Source organism: Lissotriton vulgaris, chromosome 6 (genome assembly GCF_964263255.1).
Source record: "Lissotriton vulgaris chromosome 6, aLisVul1.2, whole genome shotgun sequence".
Classification (NCBI taxonomy): domain Eukaryota; kingdom Metazoa; phylum Chordata; class Amphibia; order Caudata; family Salamandridae; genus Lissotriton; species Lissotriton vulgaris.
Window position 1 is genome coordinate 1,325,702,720 of NC_141694.1, and position 21,692 is coordinate 1,325,724,411.

General features: G+C 43.4%; 1 protein-coding gene across 4 annotated transcripts in view; it reads left to right on the plus strand.

Annotated features, from left to right (window-relative positions):
- Positions 1–21,692, plus strand: part of SASH1 (SAM and SH3 domain containing 1) — a 576,231-nt gene that overhangs the window by 505,267 nt on the left and 49,272 nt on the right. For all 4 annotated transcript variants that reach the window (XM_086927460.1, XM_086927459.1, XM_086927461.1 and 1 more), the window contains 3 exons: positions 13,564–13,699; positions 14,426–14,595; positions 15,113–15,322. In XM_086927460.1, coding sequence (XP_086783586.1) covers positions 13,564–13,699; positions 14,426–14,595; positions 15,113–15,322 — 516 coding nt within the window. The remainder of the gene's footprint in view (positions 1–13,563; positions 13,700–14,425; positions 14,596–15,112; positions 15,323–21,692) is intronic.

Consider the following 21,692-nt stretch of genomic DNA (forward strand, 5'->3'; position numbering starts at 1 on the left):
AGTGAGCGGGCCTTTAATGGCTGGTAGAGCCTGCTACGGAGGGCTCTAAGGCTATTAGAACATTCCATCCCTAGAGGGCAAAATGTTCTAATTGGTAAAAACAAAAAGACCTCATGGAGCCTGAGGCGGTTGTAATCCCCTTAGTCTTTGTGAAGCCTTTGTTAAACATTGGAATGTTGATGCTCTGGGCTACTACCAGACATTAGAAGCCCGGAGCACTCTTTTGTCTTCAATGGAGCGCTCAACATTCCAATGTTCTAATAAGAGGTTATTGTCACTACTTTTAGTAGTACTCTTAAATGATTCCCTTAAACTTTACAACATTTTTCACAGACCTGGCACTTTATATTAACTGTTTAAGCATGCTTCTTTGCCCTACAATCTGTCTCCTAGTCTCTTAGAATTGTTTCACTTGTACTCCTGTTGAGCTGTGAGGAATTAAATATTTCACTTGCTCCGAAGACCAAGCCTCTTCTACTGCCCCGTTTTAACCCACTGGTCTCAGTCTGCTCCTTTGTTGATACATGGACATACAACGACAAAACATGATGTCGCAAAAAGAGACAGGTGTACTGTGACACTGATAAGACATACTCCGCTCCTTCTAGCATTATGTTGAAAGGGCTAGATTATCAATCGACTTGCACACCTAAAGGCCATTTTGGCATACAAACAAATATAACAGAACCAAGATTTGGAATTGTATGGCTACATATTGCATTTTGGGCGGTATGAAAAATGTTATGTCATCATGGGTTTAGTTTCGGGATGAGCATTTAGGAGTACGAAAGGGCGACCCCCTGATAATGTTGTAAACATTCAGACAACAACAAATTGGCATGTATTCGCTAACATTTGAACTGCAGTTTACTGCTTTGTTTAGCTAAGATATAATTTTTTGATGCAAAGTCCCATAATGTCGAATGAGAGTCACTAGAGAGAGCTGAAAATTATTCCCAAAATTATTACAGTTTCTATCTAGAAAGGGTGGAAGAGTTCCTCAAATGTCTCTAGGACGTTTTGGGGGATTTAAGGGAAGTGTTTCTCCACTGACAACGTTTTCCCTTTTGTGGAATGTAAGTTTGGTAAGTGTAAATAATGAGGGTGTTTTTCACCAACAGATTTTGAGTGACACCACATAGACAGCCATAGTGAAGCTTGAGTTGTCTACAGAGTTACTCGGAACCTCAGGGTGAAAAATATCTCCTTTATTAAGTTACCCATGTAGAATTTTATGTATGGACCCATTCTATCATACTTTTTCCCACGATGAGATGAGCAGCACAGAGGTGGCAGGAGATAGGTAGGCACTGCCCAATCCGGGGATCAGCCACACAAGACCACCACACTTGGTGTTAGAAGCCCCTCTGCTCAATTATAAGAACAACCATCTGGCATCCTGCCACCATCCAAATGCACCCTTGACACCACCTAAATGTTCTCTATTCTCACTGTTCCCCACACAAAAAAAACCTTTTTTTGGTTCTCTGTCACCTTCCTGCACCACCCTCTCACTGTGCATTCCCTTCCTCTCCAACTTTGAAGCCGTCTCTCCATTTTCTTTGAAAGCGTAGGGCTGATGCAGCTAATCATGCTTGTGTGCCTGCATCTGTGTAGACCTAAGATTAACATGAAATATTCTAGGTAGTCTTAAGAGTGTCATCATTTCTCTGCCTCCTTTGAATCTCTCAAGACCCAGGGAAGACAACAGACTAAATCAGTGAGAGTTGGGCTTCTCGGCCAGGCGATTTGTTGTTTTGTTATCAGATCAGTGAATACCTGGGTTTGGTTGAGTGATGGAACAATGCATGCCCGAACCACGTGGTCTGGACCACGACCACGTCTTTGCCACGTATTCCTTTACCACGCAATTTCATAGTAAAGACATTATTGGTAAAGATCACACTCCTGCCCCTCTGCCCTGCGCCCTAAGATTTGGCCCCTATGAGGTCTATTCTACCCGCCGCAGCCCTATAAACGACTCCAACCACAGCGAGCTATGAACTGCCATTAAAGAGCTGCATGCAAAAGGTTAGAAAGTTATGTTTTTTCCCCAGTCTTTCATTATCCTGATGTTGCTAAAAGGGTTTGTATGGGTAGAAATTAATTCTTATTATAAAATTCAACCCTAACCTCTGTGTTTTGTTCTGAATCCTGAGTTTGTTCATCTCCAGACCAAGCACTCTTAAAAAATGCCCACTAGTATGGATGACATGTGAATCCTCCACTTTGTAGTCCCCTTTGCCTTATGTAACATTTTTGTATACTGATTTACACATGTATGATTTATTGTCTCTGTATGTGTGTGATGTGAAGTGCTCCGACACCCTATATTGGTATGAGAGGCGCTATAAAACAAATGAAATACCTGTGAGAGAGGGGCTATGGAGAGATGAGAGGTACTGTTGGAGGGTGATAGTGAGGGAATCATTGAATAGCCCCAGTGAAGATTGCTGTATCCTGGTGCATTGTAAGGTCATCATTTACTATGCTTTAAAAGTGAATACAATTGAATATATAATGATAAATGTGTTGTGGAATGCACCAATTCTTCCCAAATATTCTTGGGGGGAGATCCACCAAAGTCTCCCTTTTTAGCGGTCAGGCTTGCTGGGTGCGTACTGTAGGGGGACAGGTATAACATAATTCAACAGGATTCTTTGGGTTCCTATTCCCGCCGTGCACTCTGTGCTGGGGTTCCAGCTCACCTTTAGTACCTCCGTTTGATATCATTTTCCCCCGGAATTCAGCCCTGCCAAGTGCCACGTATCAGGAGTTAGACTAACGCATTTCATTGTGATGATCCACAGCACCCCACTGAAATGCAAATTCATGCATATTAGCACCTTTACCTGACTCAAGCGCTACCACCCTGAGCGCTGGCTGTCATTATAACACGGTCAGTGGCGCAGGCAGGCAGTGCACTGTGTGCGCTCTTCGGCAGACTTCTTTGGGGGGGCAGGGCTGGGCTGCACTCACCTCGCTATAATGTACCATTGGATTTTCATTTCATCACTGCAGCAGCGCAGCATATTTGACTGCGTCACGTCAGTGCCTGCCAATGGGTACCTCCAAGACATGAGTGAGGTCACGAGTCACACAGTGAGTTCTGTCAGACTCACAGTTATGTGTTGTTGCGAAGGCTGCCACCCTCCCATGGCGCGACTGAGCGGCAATTCAGAAGGCTGTATCATGAGCTCGCAGTGCCGTGATAATCATGACCGGGACCCCTGCAGCTGAGAGCTGGCCGGGGCGACCCTGATGCGGGCGACCCACAGAGAGAGGTGGCAGGTGTGCGCATAAATGCAGCTGCTCTCGCTGGCCCGGTTGCCGGCGGCAGTTGCAAATACAAGCAGGTTTGTGCCTAGGCGCAGTCTAAGTCAGACCAGGGGCATTAAAATCAATCTAAGTGCAAGTTAGTTACGGGTAATAAAGTCCAAATTAATGTGCTACTTCTGCTTGCCTTCCTCCAAGTTCCATACACACACGACACATGCACTCGCAGCCACACACAGACTTCACTTTACTTCACACACACACATTTGTATGCTGCAGCTAACTGACAGTCGACCTCTCCGGTGTCGTGTGCAGGCCGCCAACGTGCATGAATGAATGCTCACCTGCAAAATGTATTCAGTCAGAGCCTGCAAGTGCCTATTATTAAGCTCACTGCATGAATGATGAAAGTAGCGGTGGCCGGAGGGAGCAGTGACTTTACTTTTTCAGGTTGATTCCAACTTAAAACCAGTTCACTCAAGTGTACCACGTGTCTGCACAGAGTGCAGCTTTAATTATGTACACAAAATAATGTGCAATACACTTTATGATCATGAGCACACACACACTTTTCTTCTAATTTAAGAACGATGTGTATCTCAGCCAGACGCGCAACACCCATTGACCTCAAAGGGCTTCAGCCCCCCTCCCCCCTCCGTCGTGTGTGGCATCCCGGGATAAGACACTTCCCGGGCCCGCTCACAGCCGTACCCGAGCACTTCACAGGTCTTTAAAAGACCTTGTGCATGTTAATAGGGCTTTGTTGTTGTTTCACCCCTTCTAAGAGCCCCTGCAGCTCAACTCTGCCAATTGCCTAAAGATTCAGCCCCCCCCGAAATTTTTTCTTAGGCAAACCCCTCCCCCGAACTTTTACTCTAGTTGCGCCTCTGATTCTCAGCCTCACTCTCCTGAGGCCTGCACAATGCCCAGAGCGCTTTAAGGCCGGGGTTGAAGCTAGTCTGAGACACCTTCATTGCTTGGTTTTGCTCGCGAGAAAGTGTCACTCATAATTACACAAAGTGCGAATGGGTCACACACATTGCAATCTGGGACCCTGGCAGCTATGTGAATGGCCATGTGGAAGGAGACGCTATCGTGTGGCATGTGAATGGCGGTGCTCAACGCATGCGTTCCTGTATTTGGGATAGTTCGACCAGTATGCTGAATCCCGTGACCTGGGATTCCAGAGAACCTGACTGTCTGACGAAGCTTTCTCGTTAACAGGAAATGTTGTCAAAGGCTGATTTGTGTAATTGGATTCAGCGGGTTTTGCAGCCTCTCCCCTCCCAAAGGAAAATGAGAACTCCCTTTGCATACTCTAATTAATCCTTCTTTCCCCTTGACTTGTTCCACAGAACTCCCTTCAGAAATCAAATCAGCAACACTAGCGACTGAGAAAGAAACTGAGTGTTCGCTGTATTTTCTGGTTCGTTAGCGCCATCTACTGTTTAATCGGCAGGTTTGCACTATTTTCAGTGAAAAGCTGAAGACCACTAAACCTAAAGCAAATAATTTTTGTGTGTGCTACTTTTAGTTTACCATATTTCTCGTGTATGCTGAACCTTATGCTGCTGAGACGGTCTTCCATTGCTTTTCTTGCATATCTACAATGACCTGTCTCGCATAAGGCTGGGGTAGTCTATTTAAAGCCATTAGCTCTGACATTCCCATTAATTGTAAAGCCATTTATTTTTGGATCGAATGACACGTATCATTAAATGGAAGTTAATGGCGCAATTCATAATTGGTATTTAAAAAATAAACGTTTTACTACAGTGCTGCTGTTCAGAGTGCATTAACACACTTTACATGAAACACGATTAATTGCGTTGTACGATTTGATGAACGAGCATTCGAGAGAGAACTGTAATTGGACAATTCAGAAACCTACATGTAAGAAATGTATTGAGATCAGGTTCGGTAGGATTATGTTGCTCGTGACAAATCCAGATGAAGGGGTAAAAGATGTGCTTTTAGCTTAACACATTCAAACGGGTGTAGTTCAACTGAGCCCCAGGCCTCATCAGCATAGACACCAGTACATCACTTTTGTCCAGAGTGTGGTTGTTACTGGTACACGATAAGGCACTTAGGGGCTTATTTACGAGCACCCTGCGCCATCGTGGCGCCACTTTTTTCCATATCAAAAGTGACGTCCCAGCGGCACAAGGGGCTTGTAAATAAGCCCCTTACAGCTAGATTCATCAAAGAAAAATGCGCTCGCAAAGGGCCAGATTCTGAGAATCTGGCCCTTTGCGAGTCCAATTTTTGCATTTGGGATTCATCCTTTGGACATGTGTGTGCGCAACACCAATGTAGATTAAATTTCAGGGGTGCTACAGGGTGTCCTTTGGACACCCCTGGCACCCTTGAAATCGCATCCTTATTTGCGATTAGCAAATTGCTAATCGCAAATAAGGAATAACTCCCCATTCATTCCTATGGGCCTAGGCCCATAGGAATGAATGGGGAGTTATTCCTTATTTGCGATTAGCAATTTGCTAATCGCAAATAAGGAATGTGTAGGAATCGCAATTTATTTAGCGATTGCTACATGAATCCCGTTTTGCAAGTCCTTAGTAGCGATTCCTTAATAATCGATAATAAGGACTCGCAAAACGGGACTATGATGAATCTGGCTGTAAGTTCTTTGCTGTATACCAAATTTCAAACTTCCTTCTGATCCTCAAAGAAATATTCTTTTTCAATTTGCTTTTTATGGGCATCATCTATAGGCTGTTGTACTAATTATTGCCATCTGCGACCAGACATTCATGGCTCACACACAGGAACACGTTAGTATTGAAGTTGGTACATTCCGAGATGAAGGCTTGCTGATCGCTATGGTGCATACTTGCCTCTACAAGGGTGACAAAAATGGGCGTCCTGTTTCTCCACTAGATCTCAGCGTCATTCATTCTCCATTCAAATCTCTGTTCAAACCAGGGGCGCAACTAGAGCCACATTTCGGGGGTGGGGGGGGGGCGGCGGCGCTAAGAATTTTTTTGGGGGGGGGCTGAACCTTTAATCAGTAGGCAGAGTGGAGCTGCAGGGGCTCTTCAAAGAGGTGAAACAACTGCAAGGCCTAATTAACATTCAAATGGTCTTTGAAAGACCTGTGAAACGTTCGGGCGCGGCTCTGTGTGTACCCGGGATCTGTCTCATCCCGGGCTGCCACACACGACGGGGGGGGGGGCTGAAGACCGGTGAGTTCAATGGGTGTTGCGCGCCTGGTTCAAACACATATTTGAAATCCTTGATATTAATTTTCGAGGGTCTCGGTAGTTCAAATTTATCAATGGCCCCTTCAAGTGGCCTGCACACCTGCTAAACAGTGATATTTAGGCTATGGGAGATTTAGGGGGAAAAACACCACCAATTTAAAAATGTCACATTTAGTTTCCTAATTGTTAACCTTCTACTACCTCTGAGGTGTAATCGAGCCACTATCTTTGGAACAACATGGCTGAGCAGTCAGTGCTTACTTTGTGCCCTAGTTGCATGTTTTGCACGCCAACACTCCTTTTGAAGGCTGTGTCTTATTTTTCTTCATTTGACTTTGGCCCAGAGGAAGAGAGCGAAAGACAGTGAAGGGATGAAGGGACAAAGATGAAGGAGGAGAAAAATACAAAAATAGTGATGAGTCAGCAGGGATAAAGTGTATCGTGGAGGGAAGCATGGGCTCAGTTATTTATTTTTCTTGCAAGCTATGCTCAAACGGAGTCATAATGTGTGGCTTCTTCATTTCCTACAAACTGTCACTGTACTGCATTGCATTCTGCCAGAGCATTTAGGATGTTCTCCGCTGCGGTGTTGGACTACAGCTCGCCATACGTAGAGATTCCGTCTCCATGGCAGCAATCTCTGGCTTTCTGAGAAGCTGACATCTTGCCGACTCCACTGAAGGCTTTTCCTAGTGGTGCAGAATAGGCAAAAAATTACATCAAGGCACCTGCCCTAACTAAGGTGCACAGTCTGAGGTACTTGGATTGGTGGCTCGATGTATACGGGACCATCAGTGTAAGGTTTTGATGGCGAAGTAAGAAGAGGCTCCACTGGTGGAGACATGAAGGTTAGCCTGACTGCAAATAGAAGGGGTGACCTGAGAGTTTGACCCACACTTTTACCTTTCTTAGTGGAGTACCCTGTGTAGAAAAATGTTTTTTTGTTGCAGCAGACTCCCACTTTTTGCCTGGTATTTGAGGCAACTTTGACTGTAGTGCATTGGGTTCCTGCTAACCAAGTGCCAAGTGCAAGTGTTCTTTCCCCAAACACGGTAACTGGTCAATTGATCCTAAATTGTACAAGCTTTTAGCAACTCTGGAAGTCCCTAGTAAGTGGTACCAGTGGTACCCAGTGCATAGGTACTAAAGTGGGTCCCTAAAAGCTGCACCATACCCGGGCAGACTGCCACTGCAGGCTGTGTGACAAGGTGCTCTAAAAAGTGAAATTATGACATGCACACTCTGTGTGCCATGCCATCTAACACTGCATGTAATATTTGTAAGTCACCCCTTCAGCAAGCCTTACAAGCTCTAAGGCAGGGGTGCCTTATATTACATGTGAGGACATATCTGCATGGGCAGATATACCCCTATGCTGGCCAGTTCAATTACTGACAGTACAAGTGAACAAGGAATCCATCTTAAGATATGTACTGGGCACTGATCAAAACAAATTTCCCAGCTACATAATTGCTTCACTGAAAACTTTGGTGTTTGGTATTGTACACCTCATATTAATAAACCCACACTGATTCCAGTGATGCACTTATTAATGCATGCACCATAGGGTACCATAGCGGTACCCCTTGAAAACCTACTGACCTCTAGTGTAATGGCTGACTGGTCCTGTTCAACCTGCCACCACAGATGCATTTCTGACTCCCTGGAGTTGAGAGCCCACACTCTCTGAGGTCAGAAACAATGCCTGCTCTCGCACTGGGTGTTGTCTGCTCCTCCAAGCAGAATGAATTGTAATCAACATATCAAGGCAGAAGGCTTCAAAGGCCTCCACCACCTTTGAAATGTAACTCAGGCTTCCCCCAGACAGGGGGGAACACCACCTCCTGCCCGGGGCCCATCTGGCACCACGACAGGCAGTATAAATCAGCTAGACAGGAGGTGTGTTCACCCTCAGGCTAGTATCGCCCCTAAGGTGGGCTACCTGAAGTGAACACAACTAGGAAAATTCCACGATTTTCGTTTTTGGTAAAATAAGGTCCTCTGGGTCAGGGCTATGCCCAATTCCCACAGGAAGTGGTAATATAGAGGGTGTAGTCACCCTAAAGGTAGGTAGCCCATTGGCTACTACCTGGCACTCCCTGTGACACCCCTAAATACAGTTTTTGGGTGGCACCCCCTGTGCAAGGGCCTCAGATTCGATAGACACGAAGAAGTAGCGGACAAAGAAGATTGCTGATACAAGAAAAGAGGAGCAGGGACTAACTTGCGCCAACTCTGCCGGCCTGCGTCTTGCAACTGACCCTTGTGGAGAAACCGACTCATCCTGCCGCTGTGCAGATTCCAAGAAACCTAGAGGACTGCCAGTGCTTCGCAAATTTCTAGAGAACTCCCTTGGAGTACAGGAGCTACACTAAAGAAAGAAGGTCCTATACACCCTCCTGCCGCTTACGAGGACTACCGATGCTGCAGCTGCCTAAGAAGAGGTTACCATGCTCCCATAGGTCAGATGTGTCCTCCCTCCAAGTGTGGGGACACCAGAACCAATGGTAGCCGTATAGTACTAATGCCTGGGGTGCAAGACCCCTTGCAACAACCAAGGCTTGTTGTGTCCAGACCGGAAATCAACACTGAGGAAGAGCGACCTGTACGTTGAGGAACTTCAGGGACAGTGTGACCCACATCAAGATTGACCCAGATGCCCTGTTTGCCCCTTTTCTGCAGAATGAAAACAAGAGTGAGCCTCTGACCCCCCGCTCTCGCACCTCAAAGTATTTCTGCACCTGCACCCCACAGCAGGAGGCTGAGGCAGGTGGTGGTGCCAGTGGGGTCCTGAGACCCTCAAAGGCAAAGCCCACCCTTGGGTTTTCCCAGACTGGACCTGCAGTCTCCGCCTGCTGCACCTTTGCGCAGACCCCCTCAACCGCAAGTGTCTCTACAGCACGAACCCGATGCCTAAAAGCACCTGAGCCTTACAGCCAGAGGAGAAGTGGACCAGTGGTGTCCCTATGTGCTGGAGCATCTCAAGGACCGAGCCCCCCTGTGGGTTTACCCGGACTGGCCCCCCCCCCAGTCCAAGCTTGAAGCCTCTTTTCAACCGGAGCATTCCCTATTGAAGTGAATGGGGCACCCGATGCTGAAACACACCTCTGCACCCAGCTGTCCAGGTGCCGCCTGAGGTGACCTATTGGTGCTTGGACTTTGCCCCAAATACACCTTAAGTCCCGCAGAAGGGTCCCATAAGTCGCTGATAAGTGCCCGAATGCAGTATATATTTTGCCCTGATAGGCGAACATTACCACTCAAGAAATTGCGCTAAGTGTGAACTTTTGAAACCTGTAAAGATTCTTAACTCCAAAAGTACTTACCTGAGTACGATGATCTTGGTATCTAAATTCACATAAAAATGTGTTATTATTATAAATTGGTGTTGAATATCTTTGAGTGTGAATCTCACTTACTGCTTTTTTGTGTGCAATAAATGCTTAGCAATAGCCTCTGATAAGCCTAACTGCTCGCCCACACTACCACAAAAGAGAACAGTTAAGTTATCATTTGTACCCCTGTGAACCACCTTGGGCTTGCCTGGACTCTTTACATGGTGTATCTCATTTTAGTCCACTATATAAAGAGCCAGCTTTTTACACTCTCTCTGCCAAACTGTATGGCCCAAAGGTCCTAAGCGGCCATGATTGTAAGCACTTTGAAGCCAGAGGAAAACCATCACCAATTGATGTATCAAAAGACTACCTTTCTGTTCAGTTTGCAAAAGCTTACAGGGAGTCTGATTGTAGTGTTGTGCTAGACAAATCTACTCAATTGCTTTTTCCCTGCAGCTTATCTACGAAAATGTTTGTGTATGAGGGCACAGGTCCCAGCAAAAAGTATAGAACCTTGATACAGATGTGTTTGAATAGCGCAGGCATAAATTCTGAATTGCTTGTGTTTTACTCTGGAGAGTAATGCTTCTATCAGAACAGAAGAAAGTTCTAGCCCCCTCTTCCCCATATACACCACTTAAGGGGTTGACATTCACTTATCTCAACATTTTACAGTGATATGATGTCATTTAAAAAAGTTCTTAGTACAGACCACTCCGATATCTGCAAGGCTGTATTTACTGCTCTAGCTTTAGTTTTCACAAATGAGAGTTAGAGCTACCATATTATTTTTGTTGTCGATATTGGGCATGGTAAAAATGAATGCGATTTGAAATTAGTCTAATTTAGCGGCTGGACAGATTCATTACCAGAGATTATGATCAGATGTCCAGTTGTACCCCATGGTTGCCTCTTTTCAAGAAAGGACTCTTTGATTACACACTCTATAATCCTGATGTACTGACTTGGTTCTACTGAAGAACACAAATAAGAATATATCGCATGCTGTATGTGCCACAGTTAAAAGCTATACAGGTTATTAAAGGCCCTGAACTAGAGTTATAGGTCTTTTTTTGTTGCAGATTTATATAGCGTGAACTCGACCCAAAGGTATTGGAGCTCTTTACATGAGCGCCAGTTCCGTTACACAAGGACGCATTCATTTTGTTTGGGTAGGCACGGGGAGATTAAGTGGTTTGCCCAGAATCACAGGATTTGGAGTCGACCCCGAGGCTCGAACCTTGGTTTCCCCGCTCCAAAGTCGGCAGTCTAGTTGTCAGACTACATCTTCTTAGCTGCAGATGAGGGCCTAAAATGAGAGAGAGAACTTTTATCAACCCATACAGCCCAAGGCAGAAGAGCTTTGATTCTATTAGAACATTCCACCCTTTCAGGATAGAATGTTCTAAATTAATAAGAGAGCAACACAAAATCAAACATTGGAGCATTAGAGAAGAAGTCTATACTAGCCATTATTGGCCCTGAGCAACTTTATTGTGTTCAGTAGAGCTCTCAAAATTCCACTGTTCTAATTCCTGTTATGGCACATAGCGGAGGGAAATTATGTCTCATGTAGTGCTCACAAGGCCTATTAATTGGTAAAGGAGTCCTTTCACTGGGCTGCTCAGAGAATATCCTGGTATGACCTTAGGTAAAGTAGCTCAGAATCTGATATTGGCTGCTTCTGGATGCAACGCTGTTTGGCTCTTTTATCTTGTTTGACATCAAATCTAGCACATGAGAAGGTTTTCTCAGTGTCCATGGAGATTTGTTCATCTTTGATGACCAAATCCATTGTGAGCTTTTTTACTAGGGTGGCCGTTGGCAGCAGAGTTAAAGCAGATTTCTCCATTTCCATCATCCAATAGAGATGGTAGTATGCCCTTTTTCACCTACATGCCACCCGTGCCATGTTTATATTGGCTTCCCAAACATCAGTAGCTTTCAAAAGCAGGATGTCATAAAAAGAATTCACCAGCACAAGATACATCTCAAACTAGCCTTCCCCAGATAATGTCATTATGCTGTATTGCACTTAATGGAAATGTAGCACAATAAGAAGCACTCCTGCAACCACTTTAATTTCAGAGAAGTGTTCTATATAGTCCTTGGACATAAAATGTACAAAATGCATATGCTTTTCTCATATACCGCAGCTCTGATAATATGGGCTTTCAGTGTGTGTTTGAGAGCATGGCTTCTGCTTGGCGAGGGCATAAACAAATTGATAATAATGTCCCATCAACATGTATGTGTATATACAATTCATACTCGAGCCATTCAAGTGCAGCTAAAACTTTCTTCCCTTCCCTGACCTGGGAATTTTTGAATTAATGTTTGTTAATGTGGTTGTGACAGAATAAGAAGTTACTATATTACTTGATTTGTCACTAACAGATATTGTCACCAACTCACTCATCGACATGCCCTTAGATTAAAAGCACTGTTGTGTTAAATTCTATCATGGACATCCGTCCATATAGAGAACTTTTTTACTTCAGAAGTTACTGCCGTAGGTACATGATTGGTTAATTTGTATGCCTACTAGTAGATTTGCAATTTATATTTGTAGTTTTCTACTGCAGTGCGTTTTCTGTTGCTTACACTGACATTATCCCTAACTAAGGCTTGTTCTAACTTTTGCACTAGCTTGGGAATGCAAAGCAGCGTTTAAAACAGGGTTATGTTTGAATTGTGTTCTTTGCGAGTAAACCCATTAAGAGCATACCTTTCTGATATGATATGGGTGTGTGTTAATGCTGTGTTAGTGCGTGCTATCTATGTTGGACTCTATCGTGAAGGCACTTGAGTTGAGCTGGGAGAACCACAGAATTGGAAAATAGTTAACACCTAAAAGCACCTAAAAAAAAATTGTAAAGAAACTCTATAAATGAATTAAGGGCCTGATTTAGCGGCAAAGAAGGTAATCATCATAAACTTGACTTAGTACCCTGCCCGCCGGGCATGACGGTTCCATTCAGTGTACAGTGACCACCACTGGGTGGGCGGTCATCTCCAAATTTGACTGACAGAGTACAATTTGGTCGCAAAGGTATTATCCTCTACCATCCTGACGGACACTCCCCTGTCTGTCAAACACAAAATCTGTGCCCAGGTGTTACTATTATTAACCACTGGAAATAATGGCCACGTACAGTGTAGGGCATGGATATGAGGCAGCAAACTTCAAACCAACACCAATGTTTACATTAAGCCAATACCCTTCTTTAGCATAAAATATGTCAGAGTTTCTAACAGTTTCATGTTTAAGTATCAGAATGTGTATTTTGATTCGATACATTATAAGGCTAATTTACTCAGGGCTGCAATGTATGCCAAACACGCTGAAATTCATCAAAATGTTAGGAGTAGAACAGTACTGCCCTTGTAAAGAAAAATGATTTATGAACGACTAAAATGAAATACTATTTGTGGATACAACATACTATATTAGCAGTTGCATTCAGCAGGATGAATTTTGATGTTAAGGTGAAATTAAACAAAGTTCAATTACACTTTTTGATGATCATTATCAGAGAAAATCATGGACCACATAGTCCTTTCTTGTGCATTATGGTAGCTTATAAATTGGACTTCAGTTCAATTACACTTTTTGATGATCATTATCAGAAAAAATCATGGACCACATAGTCCTTTCTTGTGCATTATGGTAGCTTATAAATTGGACTTGAAGCATGAATAACGTTTTTTTTAATGTGTTGCAGGACTCCAGCCCAGACGTGATGCCAAGCTACCCACTGACTCCAAAGCCGGACACACATTCTCTGGACAAGCCCAAACTCAAAGCTGGTGGCTCAGTCGAGAGCCTCCGGAGCTCTTTAAGTGGCCAGAGTTCGATGAGTAAGTTCAACTTAAACGATAGAAGCACAGTTGTAACGTAAGTTGATGGGCATACAAGATCTGTGTATAACTTAATCTATAAGCACAGTGTTTCTTTTAAGACTTGACATGCGTTTTGGCAAATATGACTGGAGAGAACAGCCCTCTACACCCATTTTCTCCTAGAAGGATGGGGAGCATGCTAATACATAGAAACAACAGATACAAAAGAAAATAGTCTGATGGTATGAATGTGTGAAATCCTCAAGAGAACAATAAATAACTTAATGTTTACAGTCCAGTTCAAACCAGTGGGAGTTTATTTAAATGGTGATAGTGAAACATCAGTTAAGGGCCTGCTTCAAGGGACAAAACATAGCTTTAAAGTGTTGCTTGTTGATGTAGACCTTTGAGGTAAGTTGAAGGGCCATTTGATTACCAACCATCTTCGCATGATGGCAACAGGCATAACAATGACATCAGAGACTTGCTATTTTGATCCTGCCAGCAAGTGTCATTATTACCAGATACTTCAATCTTAATACTACTATTTTGAAGTGTGTGATGCTGGCTGTGCTCAATGTAGGCCTTTGTGCATGGTGTACATTGCTTGGGAGGGTGAAAAGAAAATGTTTACAGATTCATCTTTTCATGCAGTAGTCTTCTTTTGTGCCATGCCCTTCTTTAGTTCTTATAAATGACCCTCTTCATCTTTGTTTACCTCACAAACATTCTGGGTGTGCTCAGGTGGTCAGACAGTGAGCACCACAGATTCCTCAGCAAGTAACCGGGAGAGTGTGAAGTCCGAAGATGGTGATGATGAGGAACCTCCGTACAGAGGACCTTTTTGTGGGAGAGCCAGGGTGCACACGGATTTCATACCGAGCCCATATGACACTGATTCTCTAAAGCTCAAGGTAGTTACGATTTGAAAATCTTTGTTGTGCTTTGAGTGAAGATGATACTTTGCTCTGTCTTGATGTTTTAAGTGTTAGCGTATGTTTGTATGATTATAAAATGTTTTTTTTTAATTAAATGCTATTCTTTTGCACTGTAAGTAGGCAGGCATACCTTTCATGTCTTGCTTCAAGGGAACCTCCACCTGGCCCTTCTGCTCTGGAGAGTCACCCTTACCTGATGAACATGCAGGTGTATGCAGGGTCTTTCTTGTGTTGTGTGTTATTTTGCATCACCATGGAGGCAATTAATTTGGTGAATACTTTATAAAGAAGTACTTATTTTTGTACTATATATGCCCGATGCCCATTTTCATCATCACAGTCCTAGTAATCAGTCACTTGGAAAGCAGAGCAGGCTTCTCAAGAGGATTGGGCTGGTCTTTCTCTTTATGAATTGTCTGTTTCTTGCATTTGCTTTGTCTGCCTTAGAAATTCTTTGAAAGGTCTTATGAGATAAATATTCTTTATGCTGCAGAAAGGAGACGTTATCGATATCATCAGCAAACCCCCCATGGGCACGTGGATGGGCCTGCTGAACAACAAAGTTGGCACCTTCAAGTTCATCTATGTAGATGTCATAAATGAAGTGGAAGAGAAGCCAAAACGGCCCACAAGACGGAGACGGAAAGGAAGACCTCCAAAGCCTCAGTCTGTTGAAGACCTTCTAGAGCGAATCAATTTGAAGGTTAGTTTAGTCTTTTCTACAAGATCTTTCAAACTTCTGGAATATATCATTGTGCTCATTTATTTAGACGACTGCGAATTCATATCATATCATAATTCTTTATTCGGCATTAAGAAACACCATAAAAGTACAATTTAAAATAACATTAATATATACATATAGACTGTGTCAATTACAATTCATTAAACCCCAATCCCACCCCGCATTTTACTTTTATTTTCAGGGGCCCTCCTTTCAGCGGATCTCTCTTGTCTCTCTTAGTTTAACTGCTACTCTTAAAAAAACTCTAATAGAGAGTAGGGTCAAGGGGTCCTGTACCTTTTGTAAATATAAAAGAGCCACATTAGCATGTTTACATTTATTTTTCTTCAGTAGGCTAACTAAAAAACGGCGCCTGGGCATTGAATAAAAAGGGCATAATAATACAAAATGAAGGGTATCCTGCGGAGATCGTTGATCGCAGCCGCAGGGACCCTTTGGCTCAACTACAGTGGTAAAACCTGCTGGGTCGGCTAATAAATAATGTAAAAGATTGAACCTAAAACGTGTGATTAAAAATCTATCCTGGGTGTTGTGTATGAGGGCGAGGTACGGTTCCATTCCATCGCTAGTCCTCACTAGACTGTAGTCTTTGATCGACTGTTTGCCCCAATCCCTCTCTTCTCTTGTGTGGACTCTGTGCATAAAAAACTTCCTCTTCACACAACCCTTGTCCCGACTTATAATTCTGGTCGGGTTTGAGAAGAGGGCTATACAGCCAATCTTTTCAAATGCTGCCTTTAAGTACTTCAGCCATGGGATGTTAAATCCCCTGTCCCTAGCAAGACAATCCATGATTATTTGTCTTGTCAATGTTGCCTCTGGATTGTCCCAGATCTTTAGCCATGCTATCAGGAGTCTGACCTGGAGCCTGTCCTCTATAAACAAAGTATCCCCCAGTTCTTCATGAGCAATATGGGAGGGGACGCACTGTGGAACTTTGAGGAGCCTTCTCATAAATGTATTCCTCTCTACCTGCAGTTTGGTAGGTTTAGCAAACCCCCAGAGTTCCGCCCCATATGCCGCTTTAGAATAACAAACTGAGTTATATAATTTCATAATTTCATCCGGAGACCAGCGTCCAAGTTTGCGCCCAAACCTCATGATTGCCCCTGTGCTGGACACCAACTTGTTACAACGCTCCTCAATTAATAATTTAACATTTAAATGCCCATCAAATAAAATGCCCAGGTACGAGAAGGACTGCACCTTCTCTAATTTATGGTCACCTATTCTATAGTTGAAACTTTTCCTTGGCTTGGTCCTTGTTTCCATAACACATGACTTGGTCAGGTTGGCAGACAGCTTTAAATTATTCATAAAATCCACAAAACCGTCTATTAATCGCTGTAGTCCCAGTGGAGTGCGTGCCAACAGTACCGCGTCATCTGCATAAAGCAGAACAGGGATTACTCTTCTGCCTACTCTAGGTGAATCCACATTTAGGCTTACTAGGGCTTGTTCTAAACCGTTTATATATAGGAAAAACAGGAATGGGGCCAAAATACACCCCTGTCGCACGCCACTGGCGCAAGTAAAAGACTCAGTGCATCCGTCCTCTAGGTTGTATCTGACTTTGGGCGAGGTATTCCAATGTAGGGCTTTCATAATCTTAATCAGTTCTTGATCTGCCCCAAGCGTTGTCAATAAAGCCCACAGCTTCAGATCCATAAAGGCTAAATAGACCCCTTCCTTGCTGGCAATAGTATATTTTGCCACCAATAGATATAAATTTAGACATTGGACTCTGCGAATTAGACGTACCTTACTTGTTGATAAGTTCAGCCCTGGGTTAGGGTGTCATTTTTTACTTGTTACGTAGAGGCCTCCACTCTCTAAGAATCTAGTGACACATGGGTGGGATTAAAAAGAGAGAAACATCCTTGTGGACTTTTTTAGATTAGATTTCAAAACTACACATTTATTTCCTTTTTGTTAGCATAAAGACATGATTTGAAATGGCTAAGTCTTAATTTCCCATCAAAAATAGTATTTTTTGTGATTGTCTGAAATTGGGAAGATAGATATAATTGTTGCAATTTTTTTCAATTATGATAACTTGTTGTAAAATTATTTTAATACATTTTGCAATCCATTTGCGCACATGCTTTTGTTAGTTTTATGGTATTTGTTCAAAGCCTCGTGCATTTGGTCTATAAAGTAAAGGTTAGTTTCAAGGCCTTCCTTGATAACACCATGACATTTCCTTTACAATCACATGGTTTCTCATTTATAAGAAATTTGAATGGAGTCATGCTGCTCTTAGCATCCAAAATGCAGTACATATTTGAAGTTTCACATGGTTACATCATAGAAACACTGATGGAGATGGTGGATTCTACAGCACATTTGATGGATCCCTTCTCATACTTTTTGTATTTCGAAAATGCTTTCTTTTATGTTATATTTATAACATAACAAATTATCAAAATATACCCAAAATTGAATGAAATTATTACCACAGTTAAATACGTGCATTCAATTTATATAGCTCAACATTAGACTAAACCAATAATACTGAAGATAATTTAGATGCCTTGCAACATTTTATGTAAGTCAATGGGAAAAGAAAAAGGGAGAGGAAAGTGAAATGTATCAACAAATAAGTATATGGATAAATGGAACAATATTCAAGAGTATTTGAGTAATGCACTATTGCATGTATAGAAAAAACACATCATGTCCATTAAATAATGCTGCACATTATATATAGCAAGACAGATAATTAAGAGAATGTTTAGAGACGTCAACCAAATTATATAATCCAAGTAGCCATTAAAGCACATATCCTTGCTGGTCTAGATCTGGATAAGTATAGGGTAAAGGGTTGCCATATTAAAATCCTCTAAATATTTAAATTTGGAAAATGAATTTAGCCAAATTGACTGTATGTTTTTATAATATTTTTTTTAGGTTTCTTCCAATTCGTTGTAATCTGTTAGAATACAATTGCAAAAACTGAATCTAATATTGTGCCCTTCGTCGGAAGTCTCATCCAATATGAGACCACGAAAATATTTTGGAGCGAAAGAGGAACACTAGTTTTCATAACCTCATTAAGTTCCAAAGTTGGACCAAAAACTGATCTACTAATTGGTTCTAATAAACTATGTGTAGCAAATATACTTCAACACAAGCGCATGACAAAGATCTCTTTCTTATAATTTTAACTTGCTATACAGTTGCACTCTCCATTGGAGCTATATTCATGTGTTGTGCAGCTGCACCGTCTCACTTATGGGCTCCAAGAATCCCACCATTCTGCCACCATAGCAATTCTTTTTTCAGTTCTTTTTTATTTAGAAGTGAAAGTTATTAATGTCCTTTTTGGCGCATTAGATTTCAGTTATTCAGATATTTTTTCGTGAACAGCAAAAATCATGGCCCGATTCACCAAGGTAAATTTCTTTAATGTAAGTTTGCAACTGAATATACTTTTTTAATGACTGACAGGAATTCACAAAGGGACACACGGTTATAAGCATGACTTTCTCAACAAAAAGTGCTTGGAAATCTGCACTCATAAATGCTACTCGAGGCTTAGGAAGTGGGAGTTCCAAGGTGGAGTTTGCTTTGGAAGTTTAGGAAAGCTCTCAAATGTATATGTGTGAGAATTCCAAAACTTATTCTCTGGCCTCTTTTCACCCTGCAAATAGTCAGAGATGTATTCCAGCCAAGGTCTGGAGTAACTGGCCTTCTATCATGGGAAGAGGAATGGCTCATGCGCAGATTTGGTGAGGTGTAGAAGAAAGTGCATTTTGCTCTGGAGGCTGCTTGCTCCCCGTGAGGTATCCTCTGCTTAGAATGCCACTCAGGGGGCTGATGAACCTTCACTAAAACTCCCTTGACAAGTGCTCCTGAAAACCTGTACCTGGTGCGGCTCTCCTGGAGTACTACTGTGAATGTTTGGGACTAGTGAAATGTAAAAGTATGCACAAGTGGAAGTGTAAATATATGCCCATACCTTCCCTTTTTTTGCGAATAGTCACTTTGGGCCATATGTATAAACACATTTTCCCATAGACACAGAGTGGATAAAACCCTTTGCTACATCTGGCCCTTTGTGTTTATGTTCATTATTTTAATTGAAAGGAAGAGAAAGTTGCAGCACGTCATTACTGTGGAAGGCGATGAATCTTTATAACTCTTGAATAAACAGCAACGTAAGGGGTGGGAGAGATGTTCTTGCCTTTGCATTAGATCCATGATGACTGCCTTAATATATTATGACTGGCAGAATATATCTCGTCAACGCAGTGCTTATAATCGAAGTGGAAACAAAATGAATGCTCCTAGGGTGTGTCAAAGTGCATATCTAGGAGGGCAGGGCTTGACTTTTTAAATCAATGTCATCAAAGGGCTACAGTCAGTGGGGGTGCTCTAATTATGCTTAACTTTCATGTAGAGAATGTGTCTTCATTCAAGTATGGAATTTCTGCTGTGCTGCTTCTGAGGACCTTTGAAATTTGGTGTGTTTGAAATTGTGCAATCTGGGGACCTGTAGATACTAGGGGGCTCATTACGATTGCGGTTTTCCCGCATCCTCTGTGCCGGCGGAAGCCACCACCGGCACAGAGGATGCGGGAAAACTGCTGCGGACCGACCAAAAACCCACCTCCACATTAGGATGGCTGGTGGGTCTTGGTTTCAGTCCGCTGCTTTTCTGCTGCAGTCGGCTTACAACCGCGGCAGAAAAGCTCTAATATGTTGGCGATGTCTCTCAGACACCGCCAGCCATATTAGGATGGCTTCTAAAACATGCTTTTCCGCGGGGGTTTCTCCGCCGTGGAAAAGCATACTGATCTTCACTTCGGGGGCCCGTTGCGGGCCCCCTGGGTGAAGGTTGGGTGGGTGGTGCACATGGGGGGTACCTATGGTACCCCCCTGCATTTACATGCAGAAAGCGGCAGGCACCGCGCGGTGCATGCCGCTTTCTGCATGTAAATGCAATGCATGCCTTTTTAACATTGCGGCGGGTGCAGCTTTAAGCCGCACCCGCCGCAATGTTAAATATAGAGGATGTGACCGCCAGGGTGGCGGTCACATCCTAATTGCACTGTACGGAACGCCGCAGCACATGCGGACGTTCCCTCCTACTCAGGGCTCGCGGACGGACGCAAGTTCTTCTGCGATCGTAATGAGCCCCTAGGTTTGGACATGAGTCAAAAGGATCGCTTCACCAGTTGGGGGGTAATTGTAGATTAATTCTCTCAGTGGGGGGGTGGGGCAGAGTCCAAGGCCCCAAGAGGGCCTGCTGTTTTTCAATAATCAAGGCCCTCTATTCGTGGTAAAAGAAAGGGCAGCGTTTGATTAAGAATGGCAATTATCAAAAGGACAAGTTATAGAGTTTTTCATTCTTACAATGCAGACTGCAAGTTGTATAACTTCCAGCACAGCATCATTCTCTACTGAACAGAAGATCACAGTATGCCATGTTCCGTGAGAAAACCCAGATGCCCGATCAAAATGATCCCAGATTCCAATATTATGATGAAAGACACATAGAGCCCCATTACAGTTGGCCCAGTAACAAAGCATTCTTGCACTATTTACAGCCCATTATTACTTTTAACATCTTGAACGGAGAATAACATGCCTAAATCAATGTTGCTGCACTTATTTCCACGGATGCCTAAATCCTGGCCGATATTCCAGGCAAATTTCCACTTGCTTCTTGCAGTGCCTGGAAAATCTGAGAGACTTTTAGCAACTGTTTCCTTAGCTTATAATATTGCTCAGACTACGGACAGGATCCTGAAAATCCTGAGCAGTACCTCTGCATGCTGGTAGGTGGCATTGACTGGCTCTGCGTCGGCCCCTACAGAAGTGATGTGAAGGTTGCCTCTATAGGCGCCACCACATAATGCTGACATCAGTTCTTTTCTTTCCATGCCATCTGCACAGATCCAGAGATAGATACTTCAGCCTATTTTTTGGCCTACTTTTTTAAACCCTGTGGTTCCTCTCACAAGAAGATATCTGTGAGAGACCTCCACCTGGTTTGCCTCTGGTGCCTGGGGCCGGGCCACGAGTCCAAGGCCTGCCCTGACTGGTGAGTGATTAACTCCTAACTCTTAGATCGGTTCGCCAGAGCAAAGAAAGCGCAGGTTGTGGAGAAACGGCCCATCTCCAGATGGATTGTGCTCAGCTTTAAGATCTGCTACGCACTGGCCAATAAGCAACAGCCTGCAGGCAGGGCCGGACTGGGAACCGAAACCCGCCCTGGCAAAGTGCTCGGCCGGCCTCCCCCATACCCCCCCCCCCCACCGGGGGGGATAGTGGTGCAACCGTGCTCTTTGCCAGGGCCGGTTTTCGACCGATTTTGTTACAG